The 25,544-nt window shown below is 33.4% G+C and overlaps 1 protein-coding gene across 2 annotated transcripts in view; it reads right to left on the bottom strand.

Moving 5' to 3' along the window:
- Positions 1–1,673: 1,673 nt before the first annotated feature.
- Positions 1,674–25,544, bottom strand: part of CEP162 (centrosomal protein 162) — a 128,783-nt gene continuing 104,912 nt past the window's right edge. Inside the window, exons 20-27 of one of the 2 annotated variants that reach the window (XM_023503096.2) lie at positions 22,010–22,176; positions 20,404–20,508; positions 15,477–15,695; positions 11,986–12,644; positions 11,012–11,153; positions 9,680–9,778; positions 5,407–5,541; positions 1,674–1,932 (exon numbers count right to left, since the gene is read on the bottom strand). In XM_023503096.2, coding sequence (XP_023358864.1) covers positions 1,741–1,932; positions 5,407–5,541; positions 9,680–9,778; positions 11,012–11,153; positions 11,986–12,644; positions 15,477–15,695; positions 20,404–20,508; positions 22,010–22,176 — 1,718 coding nt within the window. In that variant the 3' untranslated portion in view covers positions 1,674–1,740. The remainder of the gene's footprint in view (positions 1,933–5,406; positions 5,542–9,679; positions 9,779–11,011; positions 11,154–11,985; positions 12,645–15,476; positions 15,696–20,403; positions 20,509–22,009; positions 22,177–25,544) is intronic. The other variant, XM_012549195.3, reaches the window with a different exon arrangement.

Genomic DNA, 25,544 nt, shown 5'->3' with positions numbered 1-25,544 from the left:
ATTCAAATGAATGCTATATTCTGATCCAGAGGGTCTTGCAACATAGCACCCTCCATCAGGGGTTTTTGTGGCTGGCTCAAACTCTAGGCTCAAGTGGAGTACTAGCTAGAAAAACTCTCTTTTGGTTTTATAGGATGACTGGAAATCAGAATGATCACTCTGATGAAAAGGAAAGAGGTCTTCTGATTAACCTGAAGATGGGGCAGTTTAGATATACTTCTTATTCACAGCCTTTCTAAAACACTTCCATTCATATTTTGCATTTTTCATGGAACCAAGGGTGAATCCAAAATGGCTCAAATACCAAAGGCATTTGTCACAGAAACCTAAGCTGAGGATGGTTCAGTAGCTCTCCAGTTTCATGAACTCCAGACAATGTCTTTGCTGTATTGAAGAAGCCACGCTTGTTCTTTGGATGACTTTGCTAAGTGTGGATGGTAGGCCAATGGACAGAAATACCAAATAGATGAATTTGCAAACAAAAACATGCCTTAGAGATTCATACCAAACAATAACAAAAGTAGAAAATTTTATTGTTATTTTATGGTACAATTCTTTCATATAAACATAAATAAAATAATAAATTAGAAAGTTCACAACCTCTTCTTTTGGAAAACAATGAGAATATATATATATATATTATATATATAAAATACATATATATTATATATATATATATATACACACACACATACATACATACATACGTACACATATACATACAAACATAAATTCCTTATATTTTTTTCTGTTTCCAAACATGCACATTTTGTTTCATCTAGTTCTCATAACATACAGTGCTGCCAAAAATTCGGTTTAAAATAAAAACATCTCTTCTCATAGAGGAGAAGTCAGTTAAACATAAAGACATACATTACCAGAATTTGAGATTTCCAGGATCACTATAATCAACCTCAACTTTAGGAAATGCCTAACATCACATTTCATTTGAATTATTCACAGATAAATTTGAGTTTGTAATGCTTGCTCTACAAAAGCTATAAACTCAGTTATACCACTTGAATTTATTTATGAACTTCACTCTATTCATCTATCTCCTGACCTTAAAAAAGGAATCACTACAAATAATATATAAATATAACTAGTATTTGGGATTTGTTGGTTTAAACATAATCTCATGTTCTAAAGTCAGTTTTAAACAAATGATAGTTTTAATTACTCTTTACTTTGGAAGGTAGGTTTGGGAAGAGCCACTTTAATGAAGGACATATGAAACTGGAAAAGGGAAATAAAAAATTCTGAACACTGAGAAAAACCTGTTCTCTTCCAAATTATAGGGGAAGGTGTCCTATCTGATTGGCTATCTCAGGGTACTCATTTAAGAATTTCACAAGTAAAACAGAAATTGCTTTCTTGGCACAAAGAAAATGAACCATGTTAAGTAACAATGTAATCATACAAGAATTTTTCTCAAGCTTTTTCATTTCTACTACATGAAGAACAGCTTATGTAGTAAATTAAGTTACTTATATAATCATTCGACACAGGTATTTTCTTCTAGATAATTTAGTATGAAATCAGTTGACATTTTCTCCACAAACAAAATGTGGTACCATGGCATTATTTCCTCTTATCCATCAAAAATAATGTATCTTCCATCATCCTTGCTTGTTTGAATAGTTTGTGGAAATCTTTAGGCTGCAGGCTCCGTCTTTTTTTTTTTTTTTTTTGGCATTCTGCTTTTTCTCCAAGGCATAGAGACTCCTGTCCCTTGAAGCCCTAATACTCATCTGAGAAAGGAACTGGAACAACTACTCCTTGGCGGTGGAGCTCTCGGAGAACATCTAATATGGAGTCTAATTCTATACGGAATTTTTCTAGTTCCTGATTCTTTAGCTGCGCCAGCCTTTTCCATTTTTCCACTTCCTTTTCTTGTTCAGTTTCAACCACCTGGCGCGTCTGTTGTATTATCTACAATGAAGCATTTTCAAGTTATATCCATACATCCAAACAATCTTTTGGGCTTGTTCTGAATCATTAAAGCAAACAGCACATGATACAGAGAACCTGCTATCTCCAAGGAGATTTTAGGTGGAAGGAGAAACCTGTTCAACACTGATAAATTAATTTCAGTTTTCCTTATCAAAACAGCGCTTAGGTGGGGACATTTACTTTTATGTCACCCACATATGGAGATTTAAATATTAACTAGTGTCAAATATTACCTAACTTTTTGAAACAATTTAAGAAGTTGTGAATTGCTCATGTATTAAGGCAAAATTCTCTTGTTTTTTAAGAGCTTTAACACCTAGAGACAAAGGTCAGAAAGCCAGGAAATGGAAGAGAAGAAAATGCATATATTTAACCAGGCACTGGGCTAAATGCTTTATAAATACTGTCTCATGACAATTCCAGGAGATAGGTGTTGTTATTATCTCCACACCAGTTGAAGAAACTGGTCAGAAATTAGGTGATTTGGTCAAAGTCACACAGCTAGTAACTGTCTGTGATGGGATCTGAATTCAGTTCGTCCTAACTTCAGCTCCAGCTCTCGATCCACTGTGCCACCTAACTGCCCTAGAATCAACTTCTGGAGGCAAGGAGCTTAAAAGTGTTTACGTTTGTAAATAAAATTTTACTGTATTTAAAAAAATGAAAAACAAAACAAAAACAAAATTCCTGTAACTGGCCCCTGAGGATGTAGTTAGAAAGTAGTCTGTCAGTCTCTGGAACCAGGAAATGGTAGATTCTGCTTTCCATGAATATGCTGAAATATAGTTAAGAAATATTTAGCAGAATGACTACACTGGGCATTTTCTTAGGCTAAGATGGATCTCTGTTTTCTATTTTGCAAAACATGGTAGTGAGATTATTTTTAAGGTCCTCTTCTAGATCTGACATTACTTAAGTGACAAGGGGACTTACCAACTTCAAAATGCTTCATGATGATCTTATACTAAGTAAGATACATATTACCTACTATGAGAAGTACTAGCAGAGGAAATCTTCCCTGATTAAAAGAAGAGATCTTCCTAAACATGACATATCCTAGGCCTGCCACAGCTAGTTTATGTGTGTTTACCTGGATACTAATAATTAGATTAGGTAATTCCATTACAATTCTTTCAATTCAATTAAATCAAATCAAAGTTTATTGTTTCACTTATTTGCAAAGGCACCATGTCAGATGTTGTGGTAGACACAGAGGGAAATACAAAATAGAGCAAGATGGAACTGTAATTTTTAATTTATTGCAAATATATTTTTGTATGATGCTAGATGACTCATATTCAGGATTCAGTATTTTCATTAATTATTCAAAATTATTTAAGCATGAAGAATTACTGTTGCTCTGTATAAATATGTATATTGTATTTAATATATACTTTAACATGTTTAACATGTATGGGACTACATGCCATCTAGGGGAGGGGATGGAGGGAAGGAGGGGAAAAGTTGGATCAGAGTTTTTGCAAGAGTCAATGCTGAAAAATTACTCATGTATATATTTTGTCAATAAAAAACTATATAAAAAAAGAATTACTGTTGTTTAGAATTATCAGCTTTTTGCTGACCTGGCACTAGCCATTTAAATATTTAATATAAACAAGTACAGTGTATTCCTCTAGATTTTCAGACATAATAAAAATATAGGGCAATGTGTTTCTATGTGTCTGGGTGCAGTCCTGGAAGAGCTGTAACATGAGGCAGAGGTAGACAATAAAATACAAATCTCTATACAGCTTCATTCAAACTCTAATTCAGGAGTTTTAGCCTGGGTCATAAACTTGTCTTTTTTTGTTTTGTTTTGTTTTGTTTTAAGTATTTTGATAACCATATTTCAGTGTAATTGGTTTCCTTGGGAATCTAATGTATTTTATACATTAAACATTATACTTTAAAAAAACAAAAAGAAAAACGTAATTATTCTGAGAAGAGTTCACAGACTGCCAGATTATAAAAAGGAGCATGACAGAAGAAAGCCTAAAAACCCTTACTCTGATTTTATTTAGATTCATGTCCAAAATTAATTTGGCATCATACTAGATGGTATATGTAAATGATTTATGAAAGTATCGTCTGGTAAAATTCTACAATTATATGAAATATTTTGGGCCCATAACTTCTTGCTTCTTGTTTCAACCAAAAGTGTCCCGCAAGTCCTATTTTTTTGGTTATATGTACTATATCTAAAACACAGATTCTTTAGTAATCAAATGTTTACTTGTAATGTCACAGATTCTTTAGTAATTAAATGTTTACTTGTAATGTAAATAGTGATGTCAAAATGTAGGTTAAGGAAGTAAATGTTTAAAACATTGACTATCCTAAAACATTAGGACACCTTACTAATAACACTACATTATAGCATGACATACTAGAGCTTTTTGGTGACATTTCAGTGCAACTTAATTTAATGGGATACACTAATGATACAGTGTTGATGGGTTTTTAGTAATATGATGATTTCTGAGTACCTGAGAAACAAGTCTAAGAGTATGAGATCAGAAAAATAGAGAAGTGATTTTGCTTTTTTTCTTTTTCTTATCCATCTTCCTGAATTATCTTTTAGTTTCACTAAAAAAGATTTAGTGATCTTTCTGGATCACTGAAATGTCCAAATGTTTGACTTTATAATATCATTTGCCTCAATCTTACCATATAATCTTAAATTGGTAATACATGTATGATTATGCCAAATTATGGTCATGTGTTCAATGGTTTTATATCTCATTAACATTTTTATTTTCCATTAGCACTTAAAAATTTGTGTGACTATCAGATGAAATTCTATTTATTTAACTAACTATAATCATATGACATTACTAGTTATAATGGTGATGAATTAGTGGCTATCATTGTAAGTATAATCTTATCACTATTTCTAATCTAAATTTTTAAGGCTTGCAAAATGCTTTACAAGTATTATCATTCTGATCCTTACAACAAAGAAAGTGTTTTATCTCCATTTTAACAGATAAGGAAATTTAGGCAAAAATAAATAAATAAATAAATAAAGTAGCTTGCTAAGGGTTGCACAGCTAGTTAAATGTATGAGGTGGAATTTGAATGCAGGTGTTTCTGACCCCAGATCCAAAGCTCACCTGCTGTACCACATACTTGCCTCTACAGCTGCACATGTCTGATATACATTCAAACTAGAAATACATATTACTGAAGTGACCTGTATGTAAATATACCAAAGGCTGTGCTACATGATCTATTTGCATGAATAAAAATTTGATGTTAAGAATGGGCAAAATGACACAAACTGTTTCCTGACTCAACCAAAGAACAACTGGACTTTTTTAAAAAATTAAATTAAGCTAATCCTATTTTTCCCTATTAGAAAGAAAACAATCACATCAACTAAGAGAAATCCCCTTCTAGCCCAGCAGACTAATCAGTGAAGTTTTAATGCAATTACAGGACCTATAATTTTACCTGTTGCAGCTCTTGCTCTCTTTGTACATGCCTCATTTCCATGTGTTTGATTTTCCTTTCTAGACCCATGAAATGTTTCATTTCTGGAGTATGGCTTTCTTTAGCCTCTTGCAATTCTTCCAACAGTTTGGAAATCTATAATCAGAAGTGCAGACCAAAGAAGTGAAATACTACTTTTTCACATTACATACAAAATTTGTTTCAACAGTACACAATCTGAAAGAATGAAGAACAGGCTCTTTTATCTTTTTATTTTTTTTTTTAATGTTTAGGATCAGAAAGTGCCTTCTTGTTAGGATAAATGTAGAATTACTTCGGTAACTGACACTTCCTCTTTTTTCCTCCCATTCCTAAACCTTTATCTTAGTATATCTAGGTCTTAAGCTGTAAGTGGGAGCAGATAAAATCATTGCCTTTACCATATGAAACCTTGCCAGTTCTGATGCTCACTTTTGTGGGCTCTGCGTAGCCTCATATTTCCCCTTCTTCTGTGAAAGCTTTGGGAAGGCTACAAATCAATCTTGACTGAAACTAAGACTTTCTGCTTCAGAAAGCTTACAGCTATTATACTTTACTTGCATCTACTTAAAGACTTATGCTCCAGAACCAGGAGAACATTGCACACAGTACAACAGCAAGATTATGTGATCATCAACTATGACAGACTTGACTTTTCTCAGCAATGCGGTAATCCTGGGCAATTTCAAGAACCTTTGGGATGGAAAAAGCCATATGCATCAAGAGAGAGAACTATGGAGACTGAATGTGGTCAAAGCAGAGTATTTTTTACCTTCTTTTTGGTTGCTTTTTTACTTTCAAAGGGTTTCTTTCACCTTTTGGTTTGATTTTTCTTGTACATGACAAAGAAACATGTTTAAAAGGATTGTAGATGTTTAACTTAGATTGAATTGCTTGCTGTCTTGGAAGAAATGATTTAAGAGAGGGAGGGAGAAAAAATTTGGAACACAAAATCTCATAAGTGAATTTTGAAAACTATTTTACATGTATTTGGAAAAGTAAAATACTACTGAGAAAAAACAAAACAAAACAAAAACTTATGTTCCAGGATTAATAGAAAGCTGAGAGAAATAAACATTGAATAGTGGTAAAACAAACAATGTAAAAATCTGGAAAATGATTTATTTCTTAGGAACTGAAACTATAAGCTACCTCAAAGCTACCTCCAAGCTCTAGTGAGAAGTCTGAGGACAGTTTGCATGAAGCACATCACTAAAATATGGACTAAGTAAGGTGCCATGTGCATAGTAGTTACTTAGTAATAAACACTTGTACTCTTTAAAAAGTAGCTATTTAATAAAAGTACTGAATTGAGAACAATAAATTAACAAGCATTTATTCAGTACTTACTATGTGCTAGCACTGAGCTGAGCACTGAAGGTTGGGGGAGGGGAGTTTGTCCATTCATGTCCTTAAAGAGCTTACATTCCAGAATGAGAAACATGTCCATATATAGGTACATACAAGATTCATAAGAGAGTTGATAAAGCCTAATGAGGTCTGAGGTCATTGGCCTTTGGTGATTTTGGAGAGATGTCATAGTCAAATAATGAGGTTAGAAACCAGATTGCAGAATTTAGAACTGATTAAGAAAAGGAAGTGTGTGTGGGGGGGGGGGACTGATTGTACAAGTCTTTCTCATGTTTAACTGAGAAGGAAAGAAGATGACCACTAGCAGAGATGTTGGGATCAGATGAGTTTTTTTAAAAAAGGATATTATTGTAAACAACCGGGAAGAAATCAACACACAGGGAATAATTAAAAATTAGAATGAGAGAAGGGATGATAGGGAAAAACTATAGGATGGAATCAAGGGTGCATGTAATGGGCCTTCCTTTGGCAAGAAATGCTACCTCTTTATAACAGACTATGAAGGAGAAGATAGTGGGGGAAGATATCTAAGTGATCTGAGATCAGATGGAAGAAGAGGAAGTTTTCAGTGATTAGCCTTATTTTGGCAAGAAAGGCTACCTTTTTATGTCAGACAGAGATGAAGGAGGATGATAGGTGATAGGATGATAGAAGAGGAAGATGTTTAAGTGATTAGAGATCAACTAGAATGAAGAAGAGGGAATTCTCAGTGATTAGTCTCAATTTTTTTTTTTTTTGTGAAATGTAACAATGTTCTTAATTCAGAGAATACAGAAAAGGGTACTGTGGAAGTCTGAAGAGAAATTTAAGTTTGGAATAGCTGTTGTGGCAAAAGGGGAAGTCAAATATTTGGGGAGCTCTATTCAGCAGCATATGAATGCAGCAAGGTGATGGATGGAGGGAGTCATCCAAGGTCGGGGTTTGACAAGGCATAATCAGGGACAGGACAAAGGGGAAAAGAATTTTGAGTGTAAGGGATAATGTAACATTTAACTGATCACCAAGCATTGGGATAACGAAGAGAGGAAAGTGTGGTAAATATAGGGATGATGACTTGGAAAAGAATGAAGATTGGAAGGATTGGAGATTATAATAAGGATTAAGAACCAAATTTAGGGGTCATAAGAAGAAAAGAATGACTAAATATTACGACCAGATAAAACAGGTTTAGTTCTGTCACCTTGGAAGAGGAACATTTGTGAATGAAAGCAAGATCAAAGGCATTTCCTACAAACAGATGTGTGATGTAAGGTAGAGCTTACAGGAACTGAGTAGGTTGAGAACTGGGAAATTAGGGAATATCAACATGCATATTGGGATCTTCTAATATGAAGGCAGGGGTTGTGGAGAAGAGAAAAACTGTGAGTTACGTATTGCTTTCACTGCATTCATTCAAAGAGAACATCTTGGTGATGTTTAAATAGTGTGACCACCTCAAAGGAAGAGATGTTGCTGAATTGGGAGAGGAGGATCTGGAAGTAGCAATGGGGAAGAAAGTGCATTCTGATTTCTTGACCACAACCAGAGAATCAGGTGGGGGGAAGGGGGTTTAAGTAGAAGTGCAGATGTACTGGGAAAGATAACAGTGTCATCAGGAGGGAGCTAGTTCTCACTGCAGTGTCAGGAATAGGAGATGTGAGAAAGGCAAAGTTTTAAGATGAAAGTAAGTTTGTTATTATTCATCAGTTATTTTAGAAAGCACAGGGGAAAAAGTTGGGTCACAGAAAAAAAGTTGGGTAGATCTGGAGTGGGATGTGTGGAAGAGTAGGGCTGAAGAGGATGGGAGTGAAGGTATGGACAGTTGAAGAAGGGAACACAAGAATTTGTACTTTAACAGTTGAAGGTTCAGAGTACTTTTGAAAGTATGGGGATGGGGAACAACCCTCCCCCCCAACTTCCTGAAAATGAGAAGTATCTTCAGAAGTAGTTGATCCTCAGGTATGGATTGCTTAGATTCCTTCTGTCTTTCAAATTCTGTAATATTTCTACTTGTAGACTAGGTATACATGTGTATACAAACATTATACTAAAGATGATAAGTTTATCTTCGCTGGCATGTATTTCAAGTTTTTCTTTTAAAAGGGAGGACATTAGGTTGCTTTTTAGTTTTTTCTATACTGCTAGATTCACTGGTAAAAATAAAAATTGACTAAAATGCAAAATTTGTACTTTCTAAAAATAAAAAAATAGAACTTGTTCAGAATACATACATATTGAGATTATATGTATGTGTGTGTGTGTGTGTGTGTGTGTGTGTGTGTATACATAAATAATTCACTTTTTTAAGGAAAAAAAAAAGGAAGCTATTTCTTCCTTATCTGTAATTTATATTCCCTTTCTAAACTTTATGATTTTATTTTATAATGTCTAGACCCATTTCTAAATGAACCAACTGTTATATCATGGATTCTGCCTATCAATGACAATTTACAAAGATAGATATGAGTCATTAAGAAAGACGATACATGCATCTTCTAAACAGTTTTGAAATTTCTCTAAGTATTTTTGCCTTTTTACTTGTAATCAGAAAAATAAATCCTAATCCATAAAAATAATTCTTTTAGTTTGTAAAAATCTCACATTTTATTGATTTATGAAATGTTCTTCCACTATTAAGTTAATCATTTGTAATTGGGGGGAAAAGTTAAGTTCAGAATCTATTTTATATGAGAGTACTCTTGTTCATCCAATCATTAACATTTTGAGGGTAGATTGGGAAAAGAATAAATATTAGACATCAGTTCACAACATGGATAGTTTGCTGAGGCATTGGACATGTAGTTGTATTTTCCTGATTACTTACATTTAGCTTTTTGTTTACAAAACACACACAGAAAGAAGGATTTGACAGACAATGCAGAAATAACAAAATCACTATACATACCTCTTTTTGAAGGATTTCTTCTCGAACTTGAGAAATTGCTAAGGATTCTTTATTTCCCTGCAGTTCATTAACTTGTGTTTGGAGATGTTTTATAAGGACCTAGGGAAATGGGTCAAACATGATACATTAAAAAAAACAAAACAAAACAAAACAAAAAAACCTCCCAAACCTCTATTTTGAATGGTTATTTGAAAAAATAGTATTTCATAATCATTTTGACTACTATTTTTTACTGCATTATAGCTAATTTGAGGGATCAAAATTAAAATATACAATTCTCTTGTGAAGGATGTTGAATAAACTGACTGAACAGAATAACATCCCTTTCCCTTACATTCAGCACCTTAAAATAAAGTACATTTTAAGGACAATTTGGAAACTTTGAATACATTTGGTTTCTACCAGTCTTTATGGCTCAAAACCTTTATTACTCAATTGGTTTCTAATTAATGCTAGGCATTTTGAAATGGCAGATGTCTAAATCTAGGCATTATAAGCTGAACTGTTTATTATATTGTTAGTTACAAAGCAGTGTGAAAACTTCCTTTTGCTCTTTGATTCTTTTGAATCGAAATTTTTTTAAAAAGTTTAAATTTTACTCAGACAGTACTTTTAAAATGTGTTAATGCATCTGTCTTAGAATGTGACATACTAGATATTTAGCACTATGTGTCAACTGGCAAAAGATACAATACCATAGGGCTATAATGTTAAAGGCTTATAAGTTGTCAGCATGTTAAAGCATGATTACTAGAAAAAAAAAAGGTAATGGAGTCAGACAATTGACTAAATGATTTTGATCCAAAAGAAACATGGCCTCACATTTAAGAGTTTAAAAATCATCCTAAGTTCAACTAATCAAAACTTTATCTAACATGAATTTACTACATGTATAGTAAAAGCCACTTAAGGAAAAGTTTATTTCAGAAACCTGAGGATAAATCTGGATTAAACTATGGGGTATAGGTCCAAATATATTTTATCCCATAAAAATAACATGTTTTGTATTAAATTAAAATAACAGTTTTGTATTAAAATGGATGAAATGGAAAATAGCAGTTATTTAAACCTGATTTTTTTGTATGTGTCTGTGTGGGGAAGTACAGGCTATATTGAGACCAATACAATTTTTCAATTTTTTCAGGGCTGATTTTTTTAAATAGAAAAGCTAACATTAGAGCATTACTTCCACACACACAAAAAAAATAATTTTCCATTCCTATTCTACAGAATAAAAATATTTTTCAATTCTTCAAAAATTAAATGGTGTTCTATAGTAGCCACTAAAAATATCAAACTTGATAAAGTAAAAACAGAATTATTTTCATGTACCTCTTGTGTTGAGATTTTGCGATTTAGTTCAGCTATTTTGGAAGAAGAATTTTCTATAGCATGCTGGCAGAGAAGTTTTTCTACTTCCCTCTGGTGAGAGGCTTTGAGGGCAGCAATGTGTTCTGCTGCATCTTCTTTGGTTCTAGAAAGATGAGAAAAGAAGGCTTAGTTAGATTTAACTACTTTTCTAGTTTCTACCGACACCCAATTAACAAAGAACTATTTCACAGGACCTCATATTATTGATGGGAATATCATTCTGTCTGAATATAGAACAAAATTTCCAACCTCTAATCATTTAAAATGTACCTAAATCTTTTAATTGGATTTTGAGAACAATTATTTTATCTGCTTGAAGTTCCCAATAATAGTGGCTAGTATGTATGTATTTCTATATATCTATATGTCACTTTAAAATTTGATAAAAGCTATAAATATGCTATCTCATTTGACAGTCACAATGTTGGGATATAGGAACTATTATTTCCATTTTGCAGATAAGAAAACTGAGGCAGACAAGGAAAATGACTTATGCAAGGTCATACAGCTAGTAAATATCTGACAGAAGATTTAAACTCAAGTGTCCCTGACTCTATATTCCATACTCTATCTGCTGCTTCATCTATATGTCTTTATTTCAATTTTAATAGAGACCATACTCATCACTTTTTGTTCCATAATTTCTACCTGTGCTATATTAGAAATAGATTCATGTTTGTGGAGTTGAACTGATCTTTATACTAATTCTGGATACTGACTAGGAGTGTCAGAGGTAGTTTACTACATGACAATATTGTCAAAGAATTGATGCCCTTACCATAAATAAATAAATTTTCCATACTATTAAAAATAATCATAAAGAAGTATAATATAAATGAAAAAAATCACTAAAAAGGTCTTAGATTCTCTAACTTATTTACAGTTTTCTGATAGTATTATAATGCACTATTTTACTAAATTCATTTACTGTTTACCTTTTCACATTACTTTCCGAGTGGGCAAGTGCTGCTTCAGATTTTGTTCTCTGCTCATTCATTTCAGAAGTCAGTCGTTCCACCTCTTTTTTTAATCTGGAGTTTTCTTGTAAAACTTCTGAAGGGTGGGAATCTGCAAAGGCACGTGGTTCATACAATTTGCTATCCAAGGTTTCTGGGAAAGACTCAGTATTCCTTTTATTAGAGACCAAAAGATCCTTCTTCACCTTTTTGGCAGATCTTTCTTCATTTCCAGGTTTATCAACTGGATTTTGATTGGACAACATCAGTCGTCTTTCTTTTTGAAGTTTTTCTATGGTTTTTGTAAGATCTTGTATTTCCCTTTCTTTTGCAGCCAGTTCCTGATTAAGTCTTACTAATCTGGCTTTTGTGTGAGCTTGTTCCACTTGGAATTCTAATGACTGGAAATCTTTATCATCTCTTTCATTATTTCTGAATTCTAACTTGGCATTCTGATTTTTAAGAATTTCTATTTCACCTTCAAGAGTTTTCACAGTAACCTGATAGGCCTCTTTCATGTCACAAAGTTCTTGCTCCAGAATCTTCATATTTGCTGAGTTTTCATGTTTCTTTTGCTCATCTGTTAATTTAATTGCAAGATGCTGTTCAAGCTCCATCAGGCGTTGTTCATATTGAATCTGGAAAAAATTAATATAATATCCAAGAGCTTCTCTAAATTCATTAATAGAATGCTATAATAGCCTGTTCATTCAGAATAAAAGCAAACAAAAAATTCTCCCTATGAAAAAATGCATTGTGATTTCATTTACTCATTCATCTATTTATTGTCTCATATACATATAACACCCAGATCAAATAACTCCTCTTGCTCAGGAACCCTAAGATTAGCAAACAGATAAATGAATACTTAATACTGTACTGTGCTCTGAATACTTATTTCACAATTGTGAGCTGCTGATATGCTGCTTTCTAAATTGTTTTTTCAAGTCTGTTAAACTAGATTATAAATTCTTTAAAGGATATGATTAGTTTCTCTCTCTGAAACTTTTCCAGAGCATCATCTATAGATAAGGGCTTTATGCACAATATAGTATAAAAAACTATACTATTAGGAAGCAATCTCTGAGTGAATCTGGTTACTAATTCTATTATAGAAATTGGGATGTCTCATAGGAGAAAAGGGAGTCGGCTGGGAACTTGCCAATGGATGTTCAATAGGATAGAAAATAGATAACTTGAATTATTAGCCATGGAAATTCCAAATATACTTTACACTTGCAAAATTAAATTCTTTCATTTCCCAATGTTTTTCTGCTTGAGAAATTGGTAGCTTTTACTTTTCTCATTCATTGAACAAACATCTAAATTCAAGGCAGCTAGGTGGTGCAGTGGATAGAATCAGGAAGAATCATCCGAGGAGCTCAAATCTGGCCTCAGACACTTACCAGCTGAGTCACTGAGCAAGTAACTTAACCTTATTTGCCACAATTTCCTCATCTGTCAAATGAGCTGGAGAAGGAAATGGCAAGCCACTCTAGTGTCTTTGCCAAGGAAATCCCAAATGGGTGTCACAAAGAATCAGAGACGACTAAAATAAATGAACAACAAAAAAATTCAAGGTACTGTTTTAGGAAGCACAGAGATTGGGGGGCACGTTTAGGGGTTAAATGATTTCTTAAACATTTTTCTATACCAAATTTACTATCTCTCCTTTTTTAAAATAATCCCCTAGAGTTTGGTCAATAACAGAGGAAAGGGAATCATACCTGTTGAAGGTACATTCCCCCTTCTCCCTGTCTCCTGCCTTTACCCACAAGAAAAATTTATAGGCATTTTAAATTATAGAAATTTCAGAGATATTTTCCTGCCTTTGGAATCATGCTTCTCTAGGCAATAGATGACAATTTATTCTTCTTTTAATAAGACAGTACTGATAAACATTCCTCTGTGAGAGCTCTACTGATAAAATGAAAACACACTGTAAGAGGAACCTAACATTAGAAAACCATCATCATGCATGTTTCTCATTAGTGGCTGCCAGAAGCTACCCAGAGAAGATGAGCAAACAGGATGTTTTAAAAAGTTACTGATGTAATTCTTGGGATGAACATATCAATTTTGAAATGAATGCCTCTGTATAAATTCAAATTTGTTTGGACACTAGTTTCTTGAATTTTTATCTGTACCAATAGACTCTGAAGGAAAGAGTGAGGCTAGTGACTGCACAGCCTTTCTCACTTACATCCAATTCACTTGCAAGCTGTGACATCTCCTTCCTGGTGTCCTAGTCCTTTTTGAGAAAAAAGGACAGATAATAATTTCTAATTAATAGTAGCAGCTTTACTGAGCCAATGCTTTTACTTGGGCAATTCCTTCTTTTTTCCCTCCCTCCTTTCTCCCTTGCTTTCTTCTTTGTTTCCTTCTTTTCTTCCTTCTCTTTTCTCCCTCCTCTCCTGTCCACATAAAGAATTTGACCCTTACCTATGGGCACTCTTCCCGAAGCAATATAAACTTTGATCACTGAAATATAGCAAAATATCTTGGAGTTTACTGGCTAGATTTCTTTCCTTTTTTTTTTTTTTTTTTTATGGACCATTCTTTAAAACTAAACCACTCTGGCTGATTGGCTAACAACAGGCCCCCAGCCCAACATTCATTTAGTCACTGTTTGGCTTCTGATGGCTCAGAGAGAGTGTAAATAGAAACTGTTTCTGTTTTGGCCAGTACCCTGCTGGTCTTCCCCTCCTGCACTGATTTTTTTGGGGAGACTAGATAAAAGGTCATTCTTTGCCTCATTTCTCATATAACCTTAATCACTGAATTATTTAAGTCAAATTGAGAGTTGGGAAGGACCTTAAGTTTAAAAAGGATTCTGAAGCTATTTAGAGCCATCTCCAAGTGCCCTGATTTTTATCTTGCCACTGGACTCAGATGTTTCTAGAGGAGAAAGTGAGGTTAGTGACTTTGCTCAACTCTACCTCACTTAAATCCAATTTACTTGCCAGTCATGACATCTTGATGGCATGGACCTCTTTGAGAACAAAGAACAAATAGCAATAACCAATAGGCCAAGTTTTTATGTTTATACTCTTGGATTCCAATGTTGCCACAATGCTAATCTGCACCTTGGTTATGGTTCTGATTGTGGTCTGACTTAATGGTTAACTCAACTTCCTGTTAAGTTTTGAGGTCAGTGAATTCTGTAACTATGAATGACTTAATCTTTCACTACCTGAGACATTACTGCTGTATATCATGACATCCAGATCTGATGAGTCTACTCTGAGGGACTCTCAGACACAGTCCCTGTCTACTCTTAGGCCTGTATCAATGTGGGGCTAAGAGGAACAGATGTGGGCAAAAATTGATGTTGACAGCTGCAAAAAAGGTTAGATAAGATGTTTAGATAATAAGGGATTTATTAGCTTGAGTGAGTGCTAGAAGTTCCTCTAGATCTTTATTATCTGTGCCATCCTACTGTCCTTTTATTAGAAATAATATATTCTTACCTTTATTTTTTGAAACTGCTGTTCCATAGTACGAAGACTTTTTTTTGCTTCTTCATCTTTCCCCTCAAGCTCAGTTTCTAATTTCTTTATGCGTTTTTCCATAAATTCAACTGTATTTTTAGATGAATTATCTACATCACCTGCTGCCGATGCAGCTAATATTAAAGCAGGCAAAGAATTAGGATACCTTCTTTTTATAATTCCTTCCATTTCTTTAACCTATTAAAATGATTGAGAACATGGAAATTAACAAGTATAGCGAATTACTTAATATAAGTATAGCTTTGACTATATTCATCAAATCTGTTTATAAAAATTTTTTTTATGAATTGAGAATTTGTTGTGGACCTTTGGAAGGCAGGCAAGAAAGAGGCTGGCACATGATTCAAGGACATGTATGCAGACGGGCATAGAGAAGCAAGAGCAGGAGAAGGAACACTCAGGAGCCTGCCTGGAACTGAGAGGAAGATGTGGGGCAAGGTTTGGAAGTGAAAGGGGAGCAGACATGTGAGGGCCAGATATGGACACAAAACTGAGAGAAGACATAGAGGAGAGGACAGATGATATGCAGGGGCTGGGGATGAGGCAGATGTAGGGAAAGGTAGACAGAAGAAGGCAAAGGTCTTCTCTCTCAACACGGGGAGGTCTCCAAATCAAGCCCTAAATCTGGCCATGGGGGCAGCCCCTTCCTTCATCTCTTTTTTGGCTTTCACAGGGAGGTGTTTATTGGTTTTTTTTTTTTGGGGGGGGGGGGGGGGTATTGAGGGGTAGGAGTACCAGGCCAAAGGATAAGAACTGAGAGCACGAGCACAGAACTGTACAGTAAAGTTAACATAGGTGGTTGTTGTTGTTTTTTTTTTTTTTTGCAATGTGAATTTCTTTCAGAATTCTTTACATAAAAGTTAAATATGCAAACTGTGAATTTATGTAAAAGGAGGCTGTCTGTAGTATAATATAGATTGTACTGACCTTGTCTTCCTCAGAGCTGATGATTAAAGAACCCCAGCAATTCAGAGTCTAAATTGTTCAAATGCCAAAGAGTGGTAGTGTGGTAGTGGAAAAAGTGTGGAATTTGAAACCAGATGAGTTCAATCCTGTCTTTGTCATTTATTTCTTGTGTGACTTTGGTCAAATAATTTCAATTTTCTAGATTTCCTCATCTGTAAAATGAACTGGATAGATGGATCTCCAAGGGCTCTTTTAACTCTATCTGTAATCTTCTTGCATTAACAGGAACTATATCTAACATTTTTCCTAACTCAGTATTGTAGCACAGTAAAAATACTTGATATTTACCTAGAGCTAAATAAATAGTTTACAAAAAAGTTTCATATCTATTATTTTTTTTTTGTAGTATTTTTGAAAATTCACTAACTTTACTAAAACTGAAGCAATTCAAAATGCCTTCTTACACTTAGGCACAGGAAAGGACTAAATGACTCTAAGCCAATTTCATAAAAGGCTATTTTCGGTTAATCTATGGCATCTAGGCAAAGATTATATGCTGTTTCTTCAATTAATTCTTTGGAAAAGAACTGAAAACAAGATCACACATTAAGAAAAGACAATTCAAATTATAACATGCATGCACATATGAAAACAATGAACAAATTAAAGGAACAGCATAAATGGCATGATTTTATTTTCTATGTAGAATGAAAATTTAAAAGAAAGTTCTATATTCTTATTTTAAAAACAAATCCTATAATGTTTTATACTATATTCTTCAACTTTTTTATGTCTTATTTTCATTCAATGGTACTTTTATTTTACAGATGAGGAAGCAATGCCCAGAAAGGTAATATTAATTGCCCCAAGTAAGAATTTATTTTAATAAAAATAGGCAGTTTTTTCTTAAATATCTAAAATGACATACATAGTATTATTTGCATTTAAGTAATTTTTTTCATTGCAAAGATGAATGTCACTAATTAGAAAAATTCATTTTCATGCGGATCAAAATAGCACTACATGAACTTCTGGCTAAGAAGAAAAAGTATTTTTCCTCTTAAGCAACTTAAATTTGTTGTTCCTTCATTCCAGTGAAAGTATGTAATAAATACAGATCAAACTTAGATTAATTACAATGTCTCTATAGAAAAAAAACTAACAAGATTAAAAATACATGTAACATGTAAAGTAGAACAAAACATAAGAAAATGATGAATGCAATTTTAAAAAGGAATAATTAGACAAAACAAAATATTCTGAAAAATGATAAATTCACTCAGAGTTGATTATTCATTTTTCCCCATCTGAAGATAATCTCATATAATGTTTACAAATGGATATAAAGTTCTTTAACTTTTATTTTTCTTGACAAGCTGGTTTGACATAGATAACTCAAGTAAAATAAAGGCAGAATACTCAAACTCTCCACAAAGTCTACTTTTGATATCTATTATGGCTTATTGTGATGGAGAGCATAGGTTTGCAAAGACTATCCCAGTGAGATACAAGTTATGAAAAGTTCTATGATGCTGAAAAACTTCAAGTACAATTCTAATTCTTTGGCTATGGGGACCCATGAAACCACGGAAAATGTAAAATGGCTTTCAATTCAATAGCCCTCTTCAACTTCTTTAGTGATAAAATAGTGGAAGAGAAACCAGAAGGTGCTAAGAGTTACATAATTTTAGCCCATCTATAAACATTAACTCCTAGTACTCAAATGGCATAAGGTAGAACCACAAAGCTGTTTTAATTAGCATTTTTCTTATTTTTAGTGATTTGCAACATTTTTAATATGGTCATTATCCTTTGACAAATGGTATATAAATGTAATGGAATATTAATATGCCATAAGAAATGACAAAACGATAGTTTCAAAGAAATCTGGGAAGACTTGTATGAAATGATGCAATGAAATTGGCAGAACCAGGAAAACAATTTATATACTACCACCATGAACACTGATTAAAGCAATGTTCTACATGATTCCAGAAGATGGAAGATGAAGCATACTACCCTACTTTCTGACAGAGAAGTGATGACTTAAATTGTAGAATGAGACAAATGTTTTTGGATACAGATAATGGGAACATTTCTTTTGCTTAACTATTCATATTTGTTACAAAGAGAAAGAAAATAATTTTTTTTTGAATGATCATTGGAATTCACTTGTAAATCTATTTGACCCTGGCTTTTTTTCTTTGGGAGGTTTTTTGACTTGTCAGTTTATTATTATTATTATTATTTTGGTGTTAGACACTTATAATTTTTCAAATTTTCATTTCACTTATTACTTAGAGGGCATATAATTAGGCAAAAGTTTCTAATCATTTCCTCTGTGTTGTGACTTATTTTTCAATTTTACCCTGCTTATTTAGCTAGTAATTTATCTCTTATTAGTCTTTTAAATAACTCTTTGTTCTATCAATTCCATGTTTTTTGTTTTAACTTATAGCTTTCCCATTGATTTTCAGTATTTATATTTTTTGTTTGGTTGAAGATTTTTTCATTTCTTATTTTTCTAATTTTTTAGCTTCATTCCCAAATAGCTGAGTTGTTCTCGTGTTCTCTCGTTCTCTCTCGTTCTCTCTCTCTCTCTCTCTCTCTCTCTCTCTCTCTCTCTCTCTCTCTCTCTTTTGCTAATGAAAGTAGAATTATTTTTTCTGTAATCTATAATTTGGTTGAATCTCAAAATTTTGGGTATGCTATATGTTGTCAATGTTTTTTTGTGAAATGATCTGTTGTTTCTATTATTTGTTCTTTGATGCACAAATTCCTTATGATAAAATTATTCAGTTTTCACTTAAGTTTGAATCCTTTTTTCCCCTCTAAAAACATTTTACTTTATGGTTAATAAGGGAGAATTTAATATTTCTTCTTTTTGCTTTTTTAATGCCTTAGTACAGGGTTATTATTATTATTTTTTGTAAAGGTGCTGTACACAGATGAGAACTATGCATACTCTATTCTATTTTCTTTGGTTAATTACCAAAGAACTATCATACCTAACTTTTCTAAAGTCCTACTCAGGTCCTTAACTTCTTTTTTCCTTATCTTTTTAATAGGTTTGTCAATCATATTTATTGTTCAGTCATTTTCTTGGGCAACAAGGAGTTGCGAGTGGGAAAAGTTTAAAAATCCCTGATTTAGATGACTGTAGGTACTGGGAATATGATTTCTTGGTCTACTTATCTCCCCTGTCATTCATTCATATAGGTTTTCCTATGCTTCTCTGAGTTCTCCATTTATTAGTCACTTCTTATGATGAACCTATTTATTTTTGTTACTACAACATGGTACCATAAGTACTTAGGTGTATATGAAAACTTTCTGTCTTTAACCTTCTTGGCATATACATTTCACAGTGGAATATACAGGTCAAGGAATATGGACTCTCTAGTCATCACTTCTAAAAAGTATTATTTTAAACTTCTTTTTAAAATAGGGTAGATGAATTTGCAGCTCAACCTACAGTTTATTCATTTATCTGTCTTAAAATAGTACATCCAATATCGAATATTGAATATCCCTCTCTTTTGCCATCTTTGATAATTTGCTGGGTATGAGATGAAACCTCAAGAAATTTAAAAATATGGATTTCCCTTATTATTAGCAATTTGGAACAATCTTTATGTGGTTGTTAACAGTATACAATTCTATTTATGAGTTGTTTGTATCCATTGACCACTCACCCATTGGAGAATTATACTTGATTTCATATTTTTGTGTTAATTGCACACACACATACACATAGATACCACAAACATATTTCACTATTTTGTTATGTTTTCTTAAATTCTATACCACAAATATTTTAACCATATAGAGAGGCACGTTAAAATATACCAATGAAAATTATAGATGTAAAATATCATTAGTGTTTTCCAAAGGAAAAAAAAATTATTTTTCCTCAGAGAGCCAAAAAAATTACATTGGTTAAAAATATTTTTAATATGAAATCAAATCTAATACATACTTGTCGTTCAAGATCCTGAATCTTTTTAGAATCAACTGCTCTGTCTTTCAGACGTGACTTCTGTTGTGCAGACTGATTCCCAGCTTCTGTTTTCAGTTTCTCAACCTGTTTAACCACAAGAAAATAACATACTGAAAAGACAGTTTTGTTAATATGTAAAATATGCATATGATGTGTAGCCCATGGAAGAACACTTCAGCTGGTTTCACTAGGTGATCAGTCCTAGAACTGCCTGCTTTTTTTCTTTGCTGGTGGTGAATGGACTAGATAGCAATTTAATTCAACAAGCATTTATGTGTCTATAATGCACAAGGCATTGTGGTAAGCCCTCAGAATTCAAGGATGAAACTAGAAATAAGGGCTTGTAATCCAATAAGGAAAATAAATATATATCACATAGTTGACCATCAATCAATCAATCAATCAATCAATCTATCTATCTATATATCTCATTGATTGACAATAAAAGAGTCCCATCAAAGTGTCATGGGGAATTCAATGGGGCAGAGATCATCTTCTGCTAAAGAATTAGGGAGCTCAATAAAAAGGGTGGAAAACTTGTTTTTAGGATTGAAGAAGGAAAGAAATTCATTCAGTCATGGAAGGGAGGAAAGAGTCTGCTTCAAGACAAGAATATAAATAAAGGCAAGGAGATCAAAAAAGTGTATTAGGCTAAATAGGAAACATGATAAAAGATGAAATTTAGGAGGGGAGAAAGTGGTAGTAGGAATCTAAGTGAGAAGACTATTACAAAAGTACTGTTGAAATGTGACTGGAGACTAAATTACAGTGGTGATAATGAAAAAGGGAGGAAAGTATACAGATTTGCAAGCTATGGTAGAATTGCAATCAACAAAACTTGACAATGGACGGAGAGACACGGGTGTAGGGTGAAGAACAGTTAAAGAACGTGGCTGTTGAGTCTGAGTAATCAGAAGGATCATCACAAGATCTACAAAAATGGGAGATGTTTAGTTGTGCAATAAAAATGATAATTTAGTTCTTAATATATAGATATTTAGTGGGACATGCTTAGGGATAGCTATCAGATTCCTGGAAGTGTAAGACTTAGGGTTTGGGGTGAAATTGAAAAAATTTTGGAGGCACAGGGGAAGGAGAGAAAAAGATAAATATGGGGTAGAGAGAGGAGTGGAGAGGAGACAAGAGGAGAGGGAAAAGGAAAGGAGAGGAGAGAAGAGGAAAGGAAAGAGAAGAAGGATGAGAAAAGAAGGGGGAAAGGAAGAGAGGAAAGTGAGAGAGAAGATGAAAGGAGAAGGATGAGAGCTGTCAAAAGAAGCATTTGGGAAAAGTCTCTTTCCCATCTTCCTCTTTTACCCCTCTGCCCTTAGTTTTTGTATTAGAACAATCAAATATTAGTGCATTGTTTTGCAAAAGCGAACATTACTACAACTAAGACTTGTGCTCTTCTATAATGTATATATCACTTAAGTTAAGAATCAAAGATTTGAGATAAACACAAAAATCTTGTTCATACCTAGCAATATATGATTATATCCAGGCATGAAAAACTACTTGTTACAAATTGAGGAGTCAGAGAAAAATATTATATTAGAATTGCTATAGAAGCAAGCTAAATTATAACTACTACCTGGAGTTTGAGTTTCTCAATTTCTTCATTTGCCTCTCTAAGCCGAATAGCATCTTTATCCAAAAGTTCCTGATTTTCTGCATACCACTGTAATCTCTTCTGCAAGCGACTGATTTCTTGTTTGTGAGTTTCTTCTATGAGCTTTATCTCATGTGATTTCTCACCTATAAAATAAAACACTCCTAAACACAGTGGAACATTTTAAAATACAAAAAACAGAATAATGGAATCTTACAAATTGTAGAGAACTTCAGAGATTATGTGGGCCTTCCTAAACAGATATCTGTCTACAGCAAGGGTTCATTATCTATTTCTTGAATTCTCACAAAATTTGTTTTCAGACACATTTCTTATCTCTCCCTTCCCTTAAACAATTGAAAAAATAAGCCTCATAACAAATGCATAGTCCTGTAAAACAAATTCTATATACTTATAATCTATGCTATTAGGGAAGCTTAAATTGATAAGAGTTTGTATTTGGGAGTTCTGAACTGCAAAAGGGGTAAGGGCAATCAGTTGTCCACATTAAATCTGGAACCACTGTGGTCAGCACTGAGGAGCTACTAGGCTACCTTCAGAAAGATGAACTGGTTCTTAGGTGAGAAATGAGCAGGTCCAGGTTTCTGGTCAAACACAGTGGAGAAGGAAGCTGTTGTACTTCCAGCATGGGAGTAACAGACCCATTTTCTTCATTTTTATTTTTTTAATTGTTGTTTTTTATATAGCTTTTTATTTACAAGATATATGCATGGGTAATTTTTTTCAGCATTGACAATTGCCAAACCTTTTGTTCCAATTTTTCCCCTCCTTCTCCCCACCCCCTCCCTGAGATGGCAGGTAGACCAGTACATGTTAAATATGTTAAAGTATATGTTAAATACAATATATGTATACATATCCATACAGTTATTTTGCTGCACAAGAAGAATCAGATTTTGAAATAATGTATAATTAACCTGTGAAGGAAATCAAAAATGCAAGCGGACAAAAACAGAGGGATTGGAAATGTTATGTTGTGGTTCACACTAATTTCCCAAGTTCTTTTGCTGGATGTAGCTGGTTCAGTTCATTACTGCTCTATTGGAACTGATTTGGTTTATCTCATTGCTGGAGATGGCCACGTCCATCAGAATTGATCATCATATAGTATTGTTTTGAAGTATATAATGATCTCCTGGTCCTGCTCATTTCACTCAGCATCAGTTCATGTAAGTCTCTCCAGGCCTTTCTGAAATCTTCCTGCTGGTCATTTCTTACCGAACAATAATATTCCATAACATTCCTATACCACAATTTATTCAGCCATTCTCCAATTGAGGGGCATCCACTCAGTTTCCAGTTTCTGGCCACTACAAACAGGGCTGCCACAAACATTTTTCCACATACAAGTCCCTTTCTCTTCTTTAGTATCTCTTTGGGATATAAGCCCAGTAGTAACATTGCTGGATCAAAGGGTATGTATGCACAGTTTGATAATTTTTTGAGCATTGTTCCAAATCGCTCTCCAGAATGCCTGGATGTATTCATAATTCCACCAACAATGCATCAGTGTTCCAGTTTTCCCACATCCCCTCCAACATTCCACATTATCTTTCCCTGTTTTCCTAGCCAATCTGACAGATGTGTAATGTATCTCAGTGTTGTCTTAATTTACATTTCTCTGATTAATAATGACTTGGAGCATCTTTTCATATGGCTAGAAATAATTTCAATTTCTTCATCTGAAAATTGTTTGTTCACATTCTTTGACCATTTATCAATTGGAGAATGGCTTGATTTCTTATAAATTAAGATTCAATTCTCTGCCTTTATCAGAACTTTTGACTGTAAAAATGTTTTCCCAGTTTATTGTTTCCCTTCTAATCTTGTCTGCATTAGTTTTATTTGTACAAAAGCTTTTCAATTTGATATAATAAAAATTTTCTATTTTGTGATCAATAATGATCTCTAATTCTTCTTTGGTCACAAATTCCTTCCTCCTCTACAGGTCTGAGAGGTAAACTATCCTATGCTCTTCCAATTTATTTATAATCTCATTCTTTATGCCTAGATCATGAACCCATTTTGACTTTATCTTGGTGTATGGTGTTAAGGGTGGGTCAATGCCTGGTTCTGCCATACTAACTTCCAATTTTCCCAGTACTTTTGGAGCAGACCTATTTTCAAGAAAAAATCCTATACTAGGGGTTCTTAACCTTTTTTGTGCCAGGGACTATTTTGGTAGTTTGGTGAAACTTACAGGCCTTTCCACAAAGTAATGTTCTTGGAAGTGCATAAAATAAAATAAAGAAGATTACAAAAAACAACAACCACAAAAAAAACATCTCTACCAGGTTAAGAATTCCTTTTTAAGTGGAACAGAAGTGAGTGCAAGGGATAATGTTGTAAAAAATTACCCATGCATATGTACTGTCAATAAAAAGCTATAATTATTAAAAAAAATGAGAGAAGATGATGACAGAGTGAAGAAGCAAGGCACAAGTAAATAGTATCTGATGACAGTGAAAGAAAAGGAAAAATATCTAAAAATATCATTTATTAGAAAGTCATTCTCCACAGTTAATAGGTGAAGGAAACTGCTATAGTCATTGGTAGGAATTTCCTAAATATAAATTGAGTGGACTTGGATAAGTAATATCAAATTATGGGAGAAAAGAAAAGCCAGAGAAAAGGAAAAAGCCTATCACTTAAAAGAATTATTTAGGAATTCTCCATGTCATGGCCAGTTGTTATGGTAGTTAGTGAGAATTAGCTATGAGAACCATAAAGGACTAATAGTATCAGTTTTATAGACAGAAAGGGACTGTATTCTTAGACCTAAAGAGATGACATTCTTAAGTATATATATATTTTTTTTCCTAGAGCCAATCACCACTGTGTGGGAAAAATTTATGCTTATTTCTATAAAAAGTGGAAGAGATAAAAAATAGTAAAAGGATGCTCACTTTCTTGCTAGCTTATCAAGAAAAAAGTTAAGCATTCTTTAAACAATGGGAAAACTGCTTCAAAATGAAATGAGAGAAGCAAAAAGAAATCTAAACCAGTATTGGTAAATTTGAGTCAGAGCTCAACATAGAAGGAATGCATTCCATTCTTATAATTTTGGAACCATGTAATAAGTTTGGACTTTTTTATGGCAAACAAGCAACAAACCTACTGTGTGCAAGATGTATAAGACATTTGGGGCTATAAAGACAATAGTTTTGTTTAAAAAAAAAAAGAGCTCCTTTTTATTATAACCCTGAGAAGTGATCATTCGTTTTCTGTTTATAGATCTCTAGGGATAGGGATCCCAGTGTGTTTGGAGGAACTTTTTCTTTCATTGATCCTAAACTTGCTTGCCTGCTATTTCTACCCATTGTTTCTTTTTTAAATTTTAAATATTGTATTTTCTAATTGCATGAAAAAACAATTTTTAAAATTAGTTTTTAAAAATTTGAAGTTCCAAATTATTTCATTCCCTTTTTCCCTTACTCCCTCCTCCATGAGATGGCAAACAATTTGATATAGGTGATATATGTTCATTCCTGCA

Source organism: Sarcophilus harrisii, chromosome 4 (genome assembly GCF_902635505.1).
Source record: "Sarcophilus harrisii chromosome 4, mSarHar1.11, whole genome shotgun sequence".
NCBI lineage: Eukaryota > Metazoa > Chordata > Mammalia > Dasyuromorphia > Dasyuridae > Sarcophilus > Sarcophilus harrisii.
This window is presented reverse-complemented; position numbering and strand designations above follow the sequence as displayed.